The following is a 15387-nucleotide window of genomic DNA, read 5'->3' on the forward strand; positions in this document are numbered from 1 at the left end:
ATCTTTCCAATGGCAATCTCCTCAGTTTCCAAGTGCTCACTTCTCATCTCTATGTAAATCACTCTTGGATCTGAGTTCTAATCCTACCTCAAACAAGTAAGGGGCAGGGGTGGGGTGGTGTTAGACTAGATGCTTTCTGAGATCCCTTCAAGCTTGGCCAATGATCCTTTGATTCTATGATATGGGTTCAAATCCTCTGCATGACTTTGGGGAAGTCATTTAACCTCTTGGACTTAGTACCCATTACTCCAAAATGAAGAAGTTGAAAGGCTCCTTCTGGTTCTACATCTGTGATCTCTGTAGGGATGAAGGCATCAGAGTAAATGACCTCTAAGGTCTCTTCCTCCTCTACATGAATGATTTTGTGATAGCTTTGTCAATGAGCATTTATTAAATGCCTGCTATTAAGTGCCAGACATCGTGCTGGTTACTGGTGGTACAAAAAAGGCCAAAAGATTTCGCTGATTTCAAGGGGTACACTGTCTAATCTTTGTCAGCTCTGGTTCACCCAACTGGGGAAACAGTGTGTTCATATGCTTCTGTCTCCTGTGGCCAAGCCCCAGGATTGCAGTTGTGGCTGTCTTGGGACAACAGAGGGTGAGTTAAGGGTCACTGAAGTCCACAGAAGGGTCCTAAGAGGTCATGTTGAGAGATCCTAGTGTTGTCTTCCATAGACCTGGATTGAGATTTCAACACTTTTGAAGGAGTCCTGAGCTGTCCTATTGGTTGGCAGGCAGAAATAAAATGGAGGAGAGGGAATTTGAAATCAATCAGAACAGGGCTAATCATTTCCTTGGATAAACTTAGCTAGCTGACTTCATAGGATTTGGAATTGGAAGAGATCCCAGAGAATATCTTGTATCCTACCTTCCCTTTCAACTTTACAGAAAAGGAAACTGAGGTCCAGAGAGGGAAAGTACCTAGTTCAAAGCCACACAACTAACATGTGGCAGAGAAGGGATTTGAATCCAGGCCTTCAGGCTTTGATCCCAGAGCTCTTTGTGAGCACCAATTGCTGCTTCTCTATTACCCTGAACTGTTCGTTTACTAAAAATTTTTAAAAGTTTTATTTCTGCCTTTTGGATATTATAATTATTTCTGGATACATCCAGCTTCCTCTCCCTAACCTCGATAGATCCCTCCACTGAAAAAAAGAAAGAGTTAAGCAAAAATAACCAACATGGTGACTAAATCTGAGGATGCAGGCAACATTCTGCCCCTATAGTACCCCACATGAGTCTTCTTACTGAGAAGGCATGATTTTACCTTGGCTTGGGATCAATGGCTTAGCAAGTGAAGAATCACTGAGTCTGTGGGAGGGGGCTGTAGTAAGGCAGCCCACAGCAGTGGAGACCAAGCTTTATGTGCAAAATGCCCAGCTTAGGGACCTCTGGGTGCTTGCAAAGAGATTTTACATTTTATTATTTATTATCAATTTGGAAGCCAAAGTATTTTAATCTCCCAGTTAATTAGCTACAGTGCCCTGGCATAAGCTCTGCCATTCTCATCCTCTGTGAATTGTTGTTGATTTTGTGTTTTCCTCTGTCCAGGCTGCTGACTCATTTGCATTTCCTAAATTACTTGACTGGATGGAGTGCCCAACTTACTCAGGCTAGGGGTTCAAAAATTGAAAAGGGACGTGGAGAGCTTTAATGTAATGGAAACAAAGGTTTCAGCTGTATGAACATCTTGCAGGGGGTTGGCTGTCCTGCCAGAACTCTCAGGGGTAGGCTAGGGAAGGTGGAGCCAAGAGGCTCTGGGAGCAGAACGCTGCATGCATTGCCAGACTTGGACGTCTTATTGCTTGCTGTTTTTAGTAACTTTTTCTTTGTTCAAGGAAGAGTTTCTTTGGGAAGAGTAGAACAAAAGATGAAGGCTGTTCTCATTCCACTCTTAATTCTCATCCAACTACCATGGAAAAGACCTGACTTTTTATTTAAACAAACATTTTTATCATGTGACCCTTTCAATGAGGCCTTGGGTTATTTTAAATACGTTGGTTGTGGGACATGCTAATGTCACCTGGCCAAAGCCCTCCCAAGACTACCTTGTATCCATTTGGTCAATGTTATGTTGTCTCCCTAATTAAAATGTAAGTTTCTTGAGGGCAGGGACTGGTTCACTTTTGTCTTTGTGTCTCTGAGGTTTAGCACGGTGCCTCATGCATAGGAAGTGCTTGTGGATTGATAAATACCAGAGAAGGGGAACAGGAGAAAGCCCATGAATAAGACCTACATGTCCAAAAGAGGCTTATTAGAGGATATCTTTACAGCTGGCTAAGATGGCGGTGGGGTGCTGTGATCCTCTAGATATGTGTCCAGATTGGGAGTGGGGAGAGCTGCCTCCAAGATGGTTTCTTATCTTTCCCTTTTGTATGGAAAAAGTCCCATCTCTGATGAGACTACTATAGAGATGCTCTGCCCCACCCTCCCCCTTCCTCTAGGATGCTGATTGGTGAAGAGCCAGCTTTTATCCGTTACCTCAGCTTTCAGATCTGTTTTGGGATCTTTCAGTATGATAATTAGTTGAGGGACATGAGAGCATGGGATTAGAATGTTCTCTCATTTACCCAAGGGTAGCCAGCAAGGGGAATGTGGGGAGTCTTATCTATAATCCCAGTTGTGATGGGGCATTTGGGCCCAAACAGACACTATCTAGGAAGTTATGCTTGGGGGTAGAGGGGGAGATCTCAGCTGGCTTCAGGGATGAAAGCAAGAAGCAATCCAAACCGCATAGGTAACCAATTAATATGGGCATGAGTCTTCTCCAGAATTTCTGCCTTTGAATTGCTGGGCTAGTATTAAGAGAGTGGCCTTGGGCTGTTCTTTCTATCCAGGATCAAAGGCCTCTGATGGAAAGTGATTATGTCTTTCCCCTTGGGATTTCTACGTTAAGAATGCTAACTCATATTCTCTTGGGGAAGGGTGAATAAACTTCCAATAAGCAGAAATCCTCCTAAGGAAAGGCCTTCATTATGAATACAGTTATGTCTAATTCTGAGTATCCCTGTATTTTCTGAGTGAAATCAGTTTATTTGCTTTCCCCAGAAGAAGGAAGGCCTTTGCAGTTATTCAGTTCTAAGCAGCACAAATTTGCTTACATACATCAAGAGAAAGGGTCCTGGAAGCTGCAGACCAAATGCTATGAAATGAATCTATTTCCTCATTGGTAAAATGGGGATACTAATAGTACCTACCTCACAAGGGTTATTGTGAGGGTCAAGTAGAACAGCATGTAAAGCATTTTGCAAACCTTAAAGTGCTATATAAATGCCAGCTGTTTATCACCATCATGATTATTATCATTATTGGAATACATTTTAGGTAAGAGTTGGACAAGAAGGCTAAGTGAGAAGAGGTATTGGAGCCAGGTTCTGCCCAGTATCCTCCCATTTTACCTTCATGAGATCACAGATTACAAACTGGAAGCAGCATTAGAGATACAGTTGTCCCTTCCACATTGTGACTTTCCCCATTGAGGTTTTGCTGTATCATGGGTTGGCATAAGAAATTAAATGGGAATTTTTTGGGAGTTTTGAGGAAGCCACAGATGACACACAAAGATGACACACACTAAACAGAAAAAGTTTAGAAACTCAGAAATGCATAAAGTAGATGTATAGTATTGTATAACATCAAAATATTTTATCTTTTAATACCATAATAATTCAGACTTCTTCTCTGGTATGAAGGGAAGGCCAAAAAATTTTAACAGGGATTTTACAAATCATGGGGGCGCCACATCCCTAATGCCCCTGCAATGTGGAAGGGATAATCGTAGTCTACTGTAAACCCAATTTTTTTTTCAACAAATGAAGAAACCAAATCCCAAAGAGGTGATGATTTGCTGAAGGCTGCACACATAGCTTATCATCTCTGAAGTCTGTTTTCTGATTTATCTATTACGTCTTTAATTTTAAAAATTTCTTCTTTTGATGCATCTTTGGAGTTTATTGACTTGTTGATTTATTTTTCCCTTGTACACTTAGCAAGTAGCAGAACTGAGAACTGAATACAAGTTTTCTGACTGCATTGACTTTCTTTCCATTGTATCACATAGCTGAGAAAAACAAATCCATATATCGGCCGTATCTGAAAATGTATGTCTCATTTTGTACCTGTCATTCTCCACTTCTATCAAGAGGTAGGAGACTCACTATCAACGTTCCGGAGTCTCAATTGGTCATTGCATTGATCAGAGTTCTTAAATCTTCCACAAAAATTGTTTTCCTTTACAGTGTTTTATTCATTGTATATGTTGTTCTCCTGTTTCTGCTCTCTTCACTCTGTGGTGGTTCATGTAAGTCTGTCTGGGGTAGATTTTTCAAAATATTGAATAGTGCTTTATTTTTTCCAATTATACGTAAATATTGTTTAAGGATATTGCTATCCCTGATTACCTAGGGCGCCTTGGGCAAACCCTTTCTTCTGACTGGGTCTTACTTTCATTCCTTGGCAATTGAAGAGGGTTGGTCTAGATGGTTACCAAGGTCCCTTCCCATTCGAACTTTTTCCATGTCTACCGTTCTATGACTAGTTTTGCCAAGCAAGCTAAATAAATCTCTCTCCTTCTCTCTACCAGGCCCAACGTGTGTGCTGTGAGGGAGCTCACCATCGTGGGCCACCGGCAGCCTTGTGTCCAGGCCTTCACCCGGATGGTCAAAGTATGGAAGCAGGGCTGCGGCCGACAGATGTGGTGTGTCGGGTATGAGCGGAGGTATGTGCCTTCTCCCAGGGCTGGGTGACCCCTTTAGAAAGGTCTAATGCCATCTGTTGATATGAGATACTACTGGATGTGGGAGTGGGAAGGAGAACGTGTCTCCTAGACTAACGTATCGCTCCTCTTCCTTGTCCTCCTCCCCCAAGGTCAAGCCTGGGGTGGGGTGGGGTGTATCGACCCGCTGTCAGGCTTACTGATCTCAAGGAATTCTGGGACTTTCCTCCTGCCCCCAATGTTCTTTCCTTAGTTGCTGATGCTTGGAATCCCTCCACTTAGGTTGGCATGGGTTGAGCCCTTAGTTTCACAAGAAGAGATGAAACTAAACAGAATACAATAAGCATTTATTAAGCCCCTGTGGTTTGCAGCTCACTGTGCTAGGAGAGGTGCAAAGTTCAGTTATTACTTGGTCCCTACCCTCCAGATTCTAGTCTATTAGAAGGAGTAGGATAACAAGAACAGATAACTAAAATAAACACTATTACATGATAAGTACATCAGATGGAGCAAAATAAAATACTGAGCAGTGATAATAACTGGCATTTGTACAATCCTTTAACGTTTTCAAAGTGCTTTACAAATATGATGTTATTTGATCTTCACAACAACCCTGGGAGGTACGTGCTGTTGTTACCCCCATTTACAGTTTAGGCAGCCAGAGGTGAAGTGACTTGCCCAGGGTCACACATCTAGGAAGTGTCTGAGGCTGGATTTGAACTCAGGACTTCCTGACTCCAGGCCAAGTGCTCTATCCACTCTGCCACCTAGCTCACTTAACCTTCCCAGGACTTGGTTTCCTCCTCTGTGAAATAAGAAGGTTGGATTAAATGATGGCTAAGGCCTTTTTCAGCCCTAGAATGACAATCCTATTGTTATGTGATACCTTTTTCAATTCAATTCAATAAACATTTATTTATTTATTTGTTTGTTTGTTTGTTTGTTTTTTGCTTTTTGGTGAGGCAATTAGGATTAAGTGACTTGCCCAGGGTCACACAGCTAGTAAGTGTCAAGTGTTTGAGGCCAGATTTGAACTCAGGTCCTCTAGACTCCAAGGCTGCAGCTATGTCTACTGTGCCACCTAGCTGTCCCCTCAATAAACATTTATTAAACGCCTACTGTATGCCAGACACTTTGTGAAGTGCTAGAAATACAAAAAGAGGCAAAATATAGTCCCTGCCTTCAAGGAGCTCACAATCTAATGGGGGAGGTGACTGATAAATGCGAAGCAAGCTGTATACAGGACAGATAGGAAATAATTAGCAAAGGGAAGGCTTCCTGGAGAAGGTGGGGTTATAACTGGGACTTAAAGGAAGCCAGGGAGGTCAGGAGCCAGATTGAAGGAGGGAGAGTGTTCCTGGCACGGGGGCAGTCAGAGATGATGCCTGGAGCTGAGAGATGAAGAGTCTAGTTCCTAGAGTGTGCGTTGGGGAGCAAGGTATGAGAAGACCAGAAAGGGAGGAGGAGGAGGGAGCCGGGTTCTGAAGGGCTCTGAACGCCAAGCAGAGCAGTTGGTGTTTGCTCCTGGAGGCGACAGGAGTCGCTGGAGTCTGTTGAGTGGAGGGTGACCTGGTGGGATCTGTGCTTTAGTGGATGGAGGTGGCCTGGAGAGGGGAGAGGCTTGAGGTGAGGGAGATGATTAAAGCCCAGAGGCAGGAATGGGGTGGAATCAGGAAGGGGGTGACTTTGGAAAGAGTCATTTTAATCCTAAAGGTGGGCCTTGGTTTTCGCATCTGTGATCCTATGATCCCCTAGAGGTCCTCTGTAGATCCTACGACCCCCTGGAGGTCCTCTGTAGATCCTACGACCCCCTGGAGGTCCTCTGGAGATCCTACGACCCCCGGAGGTCCTCTGGAGATGCTACGATCCCCTGGAGGTCCTCTGGAGATGCTACGATCCCCTGGAGGTCCTCTGGAGATGCTACGATCCCCTGGAGGTCCTCTGGAGATGCTATGATCCCCTGGAGGTCCTTTGGTTCCCTGGAGAAGAGGGCAGTCCAGTTGCCCTCTACAGGAAGGGTAGGAAGTCAGTGGGAGAAGGGGGAAGGTGGGCATTCCAGGAATGGGGAAAGATGTGAATGAAGCAGTGGAAGCCTAAGAGCGCAGGGCTGTTTTCTAGGCAGGAGAGCGTGTGTCCAGGGTGGCCAGGGTCTTGGATTAACGCTAAGGTGTCGATGCTTGGTGATGTCCCCTTTCATAGGATCATGGACTTAGAGCTGGATGGAACCAGCTAGAGCCCCTCTAGTCCAACCCCCCCCCATTTTACACATGAGGAAACTGAGGCAAGCAGAAATTAAGTGACTTACCCAGGGTCGCACAGCTAGTAAGTGTCTGAGGCTGGATTTGAACTTGGGGCTTCCTGACTCCAGACTGGGTGCTCCATCCACTTGTCACAGGGCTGCCCAGGTAGCAAGTGTAAGAACTGGGATTTGAACTTGGCTTCCACAGACCCCCATATTCAGTGATTATATGCAGTACGTTTCCCCTCTGCCATGCTTTCCTGTGAGCAGAGTTTATAAAGGGACTGAGGAAAGGAACTTGAGGGCACTGGGGGCCTGTGGTGGAGGAGAGAACCTGGAGGAGGTGAGAAAGGGAGAGAGAGAATCATTTAATGTTAGCGCTGGCTGGGGACAGACGGCGGAGGGCCTTGAAGAGCAAACTCAGGAGGTCACCTTTGATCCTGCAGGCTCCTGGGATCTGCTGGACGAATCTGGGCTGGGGGTGATGGGAACTAAGCTGATTCTAAGTGTCTTCATCTCGAAGGAGAAGGTTGAAGCGGGTTCGGCTTTTCAAAGGTTTGTCTGGTTCAAGTCTTCGATGTGTGACCCTGGGCAAGTGACTTGACCTCTCGATGTTTCAGACATTTCTCCGAGACCGTTAGGTTGCAGGACATCAGATGATCTGCATTGCCTGAGGGAGTCTCTTTACTGGGTGTTTGTTATATTAATGAAAATGTGGGACCAGACCAAAAAAATGCCCAAACCCTAAACAAAAGCAAAATGTGTGTTGGTACACCCTACCAGCTGCTTTGAAGTTTAATGCACATATCAGTTCGGTCTCCTACCAGGAGGTCAAGAGAAAGCAGTTTAGTAAAGGGTTTGGTAGAGGGATAGCTGTTGATGCTGACCTGACCTTGGACCCTAGCAGATGTCAGCCTTTGGTATCATAAATAAGTTTTTCTCTATCACTGGTCTCTTCCTTTCCCCCAGACCCTAAAGTAAATCTTGGAAGAACCTCAGAAGGCCTGGGTCCAAATCCTGGACCTGCCATACTTACCCCCTGCGTGACCATGGGCAAGTCACTTGACTTTTCTGAGACTCGGTTCCTTCATCTGTAAAATGAGGGTGTTGGTTCCTTCCAGCTGTACAAGCTCAACGTCTGGTCCAGCCTTCTGTCTGCAGATAAAAGCGTGCCTGACGTGGTCCAGTATAAGTGACCAGCCATCATCGATGTCATTTACTGTAATTAACGCAGCATGTGTTATGGGAAGTCACGGGCTCATTTTCCTGATTTATGTCTCTTGGCGTTAGTTGAGTATATTTCAAATTCCGTGTTAAATCCTGTGTTTACTTTTCATATTCTGTTCATTGTAAGCCGGTACCAAGCTCGGAGACGTCGGCCCTTTTAAAAAAATTTTTTTTTTTCCAAAATGACTCCTCCACACATGTCAGAATGCCAGACCAGAATGTAAAACTGGACTGGGAGCCTGCCCCTAACAGGCTAGGGCAGCTTGGGGGCAGTGCTGAGGGTCAGGGCGACCCCGGTTTGAATCCCATCTCAGACACTGGCTGTGTGAGATGGGCAGTAGTTTCCTCTTCTATGAAATGAGGCTCAACTTCCTCCCGCAAAACATCAAAAAACAAACATGTATTAAGTGTCTTCTCTGTACATACCACTGCACTAGGGGCTAGAGTTACAAATACAATAAAAAATAGTCCCTGCCCTCAGAGAGCTTATATTCCATCACAGTACCTAGCACAGTGCTTGGAACAGTCAATGCTCAATAACTATTGTTGAAGGACTGATCCTACTCGGTCTCAGAATCTCAGAGCTGGGAAATTCCCCAATAACCATCTAGTCCAACCCATAAAGGGGAAAAAAATCCCCACTACAAAATACCTGATGAGTGGGCATTGAAATGGACAAACAATAATAACATAAGTTGAAGGTGACAACTTCCAAATCAATCCAATTCAATAAACATTTATTAAACGCCTACTATGTGCCAGGCACAGTGCTAAGTTTGGGGAATTCAAAAAGAGGCAAAAGACAGTCCCTGCCCTTGAGGGGCTTCCAGTCTTAGGCTGCAGTTTTCTCATCTCTAAAATGGACTAGGGGATATCTGAGATAACCTTCCCTTCTAGCTCCTGTGAACCCTGAAATGTAGGTAGGATGAGCAATTCTCTGCCTACAGATGGGGAAACTGAGGTACAGAGTACTGGAATGACTTGTGTAGGGTAAAACAGCTTATCAGTAGTACAGCTGGGATTTGAACTAGCTAGGACAGGTCTTCTGGCTCCCAGAGCACCCTTGGTTTACAGTACCACACTGTTTCTCAGTTGTGGAGTTTTATTTAGGCTGGGATCTAGGGGTAAAGGGGAGTTGAATGAATGGCCACTCGATGATACAAAGTGTGGTAGGAATTCAGTTTTGCCATTGGCTGGGGAAACTTCAGGTGTGATCCTTTTCTATGACTGATGGCCCTGGATACTGGGCATCCCTTTTTTTTTTTTTTGAGGCAGTCGGGGTTAAAATGACTTGCTCAGGGTCTCATAGCTAGTAAGTGTTTGAGGGTGGATTTGAACTTAGGTCCTCCTGACTCCAGGGCCAGTGCTCTATCTACCACACCATCTAGCTGCCCCTGGGGCATCCCTTTGTAACTTTCTTGGCTTCAGTCTCATCCACAGCACAGAACGGGTGATAGGGAATAAGGTGGCTGCTTTACTTGAAGTGGCTGGGCTGGCAGGTGCCACTGAGCTCAGGTGAGTGTAAGGAAGTGGGCGTTTCTGTCAGCATCCCCAAATACTTTGGCTCACCAAAGAAATGTACCCTTGTTGGAAGATTTTTGGGGGATTCTCCTTTCCCTTTAATCTCCCCTGGGCAAAGACTGAGGAACTTCCCCCCCACCCCAAATAACAGGCTTAGGTTATTGCTGTTTGTCCTTGGCTCTCAAAGAGGGCCAGTGGCCAGGGTAGGTGGCTGTGACCTCAGCTGAGGAACACGGGGCCAGGTGTAAGTATCTCCAGATCCCGCTGGTTTCCAGCGTCAGGAGGCTTCAGACTGAACGAGCCCCAGCGCCCATTTTTTTGGCACAGACACTGCTTGCTGAACAGATGACGCTACAAAACGGGTACTTTAAACCTATTTCTGTTTTGGTCGTAATGGTGCTACCCGTCTAGACATTTTATGTTGGGATTTTATTCCAACGAGAGAAGGCTTTGGGGGTGTAGCTTTTCTCGTAAGCCATGAACAGCAGTTGGGGTCCAGCTGCCAGGAAACTGGGAGCTGGCGTTTGGGGGGTGGGTGGCTAGAGGAAGGCTTCCCGCTGGCTCTGTGTGATCAACCATCGACCGAGGTTGGGGATGGGCAGGCAGCTACAACTTCTAGATGTCAAGGCATCACATGGGCAGTGACGAAGACTGGATTATCAACTCTTATCTGTGTACAGAGCCCCTGACTGAGTGTAGGGTTAGAGACGGGGTGAATATTTAGAAGGTGGGATTCAGTTTTAAGCTCATAGAGTCTGACATCCTGAGCCAGAAGAGAACCTTGAGGCCATTTGGTCTAATCTTCCTATTTTACAAAAGGGGAAACTGAGGTACAGAAGCTGAGTCCTAGGGAGGTCAAGTGAGTTGTCCAAGGTCGTAGGGTCCTAAATCCAGAGTTGGAAGGGACTCCAGGGACCCTGGCTGTGTAGTATGACCCCATTTATTTTAGTTTCCGAGGAAAGTGAGGTGCAGAGAGATGAAGCTGATTCCCTGTTTGTTTTCTCAGCTGCAGAATCCTACTTTTTTTCCTCCTTGGTCAGCCAAAGGGCAGAAGTGATTCCTCTAAAGAGCACATTCTCAGCTTCCTCCACATTACGGCTATTTTTAGCAACATCACAATAGTGATGATGAAAGTATTGAGCATATTAAGGACAAATGTTTCCCCTCAGGTCTGGAGTTTTCTAAGAATTGGAGAGAACCCTTGACAGGGCAGCAGGAGGCCTGAGTTTTTAGTGCTTGGGCCCTCAGGAAAATCTCTTGTCTTTTCTAGATTTGAGTTTCCTTCCCATATAAAATGAGGGCTCTTGAGAAGATGGCTTATAAAAGTTAGTCTTTGTAGCTCCCTGGGGCTCAGCTTTTTAACCCAATTGTCTAGAAAAGCTGCCACAGGAAATCACAGGTTACCAAGCATTTATTAAATGCCTATTGCATGCCATAGACAAAGGTGGATATACAAGATAATTTTTGAAGGGATTGCTAGTAGCTAGGCCATAAGGAAAGGTTTCATGTTGTTATTGTTCAGTCGTGTCTGACTCTTCCTGACCCCATTTGGTGTTTTCTTGGCGAAGATACCACAGTAGTTGACCATTTCCTTCTCCGGCTCATTTTACAGATGAGGAAACTGAGGCAGACAGGGTTAAGTGATTTGTCCAGGGCACCATAGTGTCTGAGGCTGGATTTGAACTCAGGGTGCTCTATGCACTATGGTGCCACCTAGCAGGAATAGTTATCCACATATTGGAGGGAATGTTTTGATACCCTAGGTTAAGAACCTCCGGGGAATGAGTTACAAAGAGGTTTGCCATCAGGAGGTAACCATGAGAACTATTCTTCAGCGACATGAATGACTTAGAAGATAAGAGGCTCCCTGTCTTTGGAGACTTTTCAGCACAGGTCGGAGGGCTTCCATGTGGTAGAGGTAATTTCTGGGTCCAGGGTGGGTTGGATGCTGATCGGAACTCCCTTCCAACTGGGAGATTCAGTCAATCTATCCAGATTTTGTGTCTGCTGGAGGAGGAAGGGGGGGAACTGTCATGGAGTGCGAGGAAGGAATAACAGCCTGAGTAATGCCTGGGTAGCTGGGAAATATTACAAGAGACAGAAACTGGCCTCCAGGGCATTGAGTGGATGGCTCCTTTTAGGGGGATGTGGAGAAAGGCACGGATAGGAGTTGCAGGGGATGAGGTCAAGCTGCACACTGATGATTTCATGCGGCCTTGAAAGTATTAGATAATCAATGCTTTTCTGCAGAGACATTGTCCTTGCGGCGTACACCTCCCATCACTTCTGGGTTGGCAGTCTCATTGAGGCCAACTCTGAATCTCTGTTGGCTGATAATGAGCAAAAGGATCTGGCCAGAAACCAGATATTCCCTACTCAGTGGTAGGAGAGTTTGGCATGATACAAACCCAGATTCTCATGGTGTTGATCCGTGCCTTTCACTGTTGGGTGGCCTTAAGGCTTTGAGATACCACGTGGTCTTGGGGGACCTGAGAATTCTCTGAAATTAAAGCTATCTACAGCTGCCTCGAGTAAGGGCCTGGTGTAGTAGGGAGGGCCCCTAAGTTCAGAGTGAGGCAACCTGGATTTGACTCTTGGCTCTGCCATATAACTGTGGAAAATTTGCTCTGTCTCTAAGAGAGCCTTAGGTCTTCATCTGTAAAATGGGGACATTGTCGAGCAGGGCTTTTTAGCGCAGGGTCTGTGAATTTAAAAAAAAAATATTTTGGTAACTATTTTAACAGAATTGATTTTCTTTGAAATACTCTGGATTTTATTTTGTACATTTAAAAGCATCCTTCTGAGAAGAGGTCCATAGACTTCCCCAGAGGGGTCCATGACACCAAAAAGGTTTTTAGAAATCACATTGGGGGAGAGAACTCAGGAAGTCATGAAGAGAAGTGACCTTCAGGAGAGCTGGCGCTAGGGTTATTACGGGCTGCTTTGTCTCCAAATCTCCCAGTCACTATTAATAATAACAACTGGCATTGATTTTTGAAGTATTGAGAAGTTTTTCCCTCATTATTTCATTTCAGCCTCAAACACCTGTGAGTTGGGTATCACAGGTGTTTTCACCCCCATTTTGCAGATGAGGAGATTGAGGCCTAGGGAAGTTAAGCATCTTTTCCCCTCCTCTCCCCCGATGTGGTTCCATCAGAATAGAGAATTCCTAGGTAAGGAAATCCCCTATACCAATGAAGGTCAGAGTAAGCGCAGTGCACATTCTTCTAGACTGCTCCCATCCTTTCCCTTTGAGGAATCCTTAGCATAGTAGGTTTTTCCTCAGCCAATACTTTCTCAGCTCTTAGGCTGTGCCAGTGATGGTGGGGAGATATACAGATGAAAACTTGTCCATCAGGCCAGGTGAAAGGATGAGCCTTGGCCAGGGATCACTGGGATGGAAGGCAGTGTAGGGGTGAGACTCATAAGATCAGATGTTCTAGGACATCAGTCAGTCAACCAACACTAAGCAGCAGAAGAGAGAACTCCCGGCTGACAGAGAGAAGGGACTTCCAAGGGCATTGCAGGAATGGGAAGACTCGTGCTCCAAGGCTCTTGGAGGAAGAAAATTACAGGGTCCGATCAGGGGATATGGAGTCATCGGTTTGGCTGGAGCACTGGGCAGCATAAGCATTACATTATTTCCACCTCTACAACCCCTTCTCCTCCGCCTTTTTTCTCTACTCACTCAACTACCAACCCTAATTCCAGACCTTGTCATCAAACCTGGAATTCCCAGTAGACTTCCAATTGCTCTCCTGCCTGCAGCCTCTCTCCTTCATGATGTGGATCAAATAATCTTCCTAAGCCATAGGTCCAACCACATCCCTTCCATGCTCAAAAATATCCTGTTTCCTCCAGGGCAAAATGCAAGTGCCTCAGTTTCCCTTAAAAATTAAAAAATCAATAGCTTTTGTTTTTTCTATCACCCGTGCATTTCCCAATAGATCCCTCTCTCTCCCTGAGTCGGAGAGCTGCTCTTTGTAACAAAAACTAATCAACAGTCAACCAACCAAGAAGTGATTAAGCTCCAGCATTAGGCCAAGATCTAGGCATACCAAGACTAAAACGAAACCTAATGAAGAAGAGTGGGGGATGGGGTGAAATGAAGGCATTGAGCAAAACTAATCAATGAATCAGCCGGGTCTAATTGCAATGTTCCATGCCCCAAAGTTCCCCACTTCTGGAGCTGAGTTTGGTCATTATCATTATACAGTGTTCAGTTTTGATTTCAGGCTTTCTATTAAGGCTGAATGCTCTCTGGCTCTGGGCTACCTTTTCAACCAAATCGCTCCATTTCATCCACTCCCCTTTCTGGCCAAGGCAGACGATTTCCTGAAGTGGCCCTTTCATCTCCAGCCTCAGTGTATTTGTACGGACATTTTTTCCCGGCTCTGCCTCCAAGCCTTCCTCTTCCTTCAAGGCTCCTGGGTCCAGGTGCTGCCCCCCCTTGAGAATCTCTCTGACTGTGTGCCTTTCCGCCTTGGGTTATCTCATGTACGTATGCTGCATCCTTACTGTAGAAAGTAAGCTTCTTGAGAGCAGTACCTGATTTGTCTCTGTGGTTGTATCCCCAGCACATGCCCAGGTATCCCACAACACGGTGGGGTGGGGGAGTGTTTCAGTGTTTGGTGAATTAAGATGAAAGAGGTTAGAGCCACACTCATGTTGTCCTTGAATGCCACTTTAATAACATCTTATGTTTCTCTTACAAGGAACAAAATCTGGGGCCAAACAGCTTCTCCAGATGCTCAAATCCTCAGGTCTTCTAGTCCCCATTTGGTGGTCAATGGAAACATATATGTAGCACCTACTATGTGCCAGGCACTGTGCTAAGTACTTTTAGAAACATCATCTCATTTGAACCTCACAAACAACGTTGGTAGGCAGGCTCTGTTACTGAGGAAACTGAGGCAAACATAGGTTAAGTGACTTGACCATGTCACGTAGCCAGTAGCGTCTGAGGCCAAATTTGAATTCGGATCTCCCTGACTTCAGGCCCAGCACTTTATCCACTATGCCACTAGCTTCCTCATTAGAGCATTGCTGTTCAGATGTTTCGGTCATGTCTGACTCTTCATGACCCCATTTGGGGTTTTCTTGGCAGAGATACTGAGGGGTTTGCCATTTCCTTCTCTAGCTCATTTGACAGATGAGGAAACTGAGGCAAACCGGGTGAAGTGACTTGCCCAGGGTCACACAGTCTGAGTGTGGATTTGAACTTGGGTCTACGTGACTCTAGGCCCAGCACTCTATCCACTGCACCACCAAAGGGCTTAATTATTGATTGTTGACTGACTTACAGACTGAGCTGGGGCACTGGGCTCAGGTAGTGGACTGAGCAGCTCAGCGTCTGGCTTAGCCCAGTACTGGTCTGAAGTTGGCAGAGACCCTGGGCTGGACTGGAGGAAGTCATGGCATCTGGGTTTCCTCCCCAGCCTCCAGGTGCAATGGCCTGTCTGTGAGCAGAGGCCGGCAGTACCAAAGCAGGAGGAGCCCAGGGGACTGGCTGTGCCGTGGATGCTGAGCCAGCCCCTGAGAGCCCTGGCTCTAGGAAATCCGGCATGTCCCCATGCCTGCTGTGACTGCTTAGTCAGGGCATTCTCTTTGGGTCACTCACTGATCCTCGGCAAACCCATCATTTCACACTTCAATCGCTATTTTATGGACTGTCCACATATTCTGAA

General features: G+C 45.8%; 1 protein-coding gene across 3 annotated transcripts in view; it reads left to right on the forward strand.

Moving 5' to 3' along the window:
- The window catches only part of LOC114029553 (multiple epidermal growth factor-like domains protein 6), a 381178-nt gene that overhangs the window by 21191 nt on the left and 344600 nt on the right, over nucleotides 1–15387 (forward strand). For all 3 annotated transcript variants that reach the window (XM_027844048.1, XM_027844051.1, XM_027844049.1), the window contains exon 2: nucleotides 4582–4716. In XM_027844048.1, the coding sequence (XP_027699849.1) occupies nucleotides 4582–4716 (135 nt within the window). The remainder of the gene's footprint in view (nucleotides 1–4581; nucleotides 4717–15387) is intronic.

Source organism: Vombatus ursinus, unplaced genomic scaffold (genome assembly GCF_900497805.2).
Source record: "Vombatus ursinus unplaced genomic scaffold, bare-nosed wombat genome assembly UNPS02014932.1, whole genome shotgun sequence".
In the NCBI taxonomy this organism is placed as follows: domain Eukaryota; kingdom Metazoa; phylum Chordata; class Mammalia; order Diprotodontia; family Vombatidae; genus Vombatus; species Vombatus ursinus.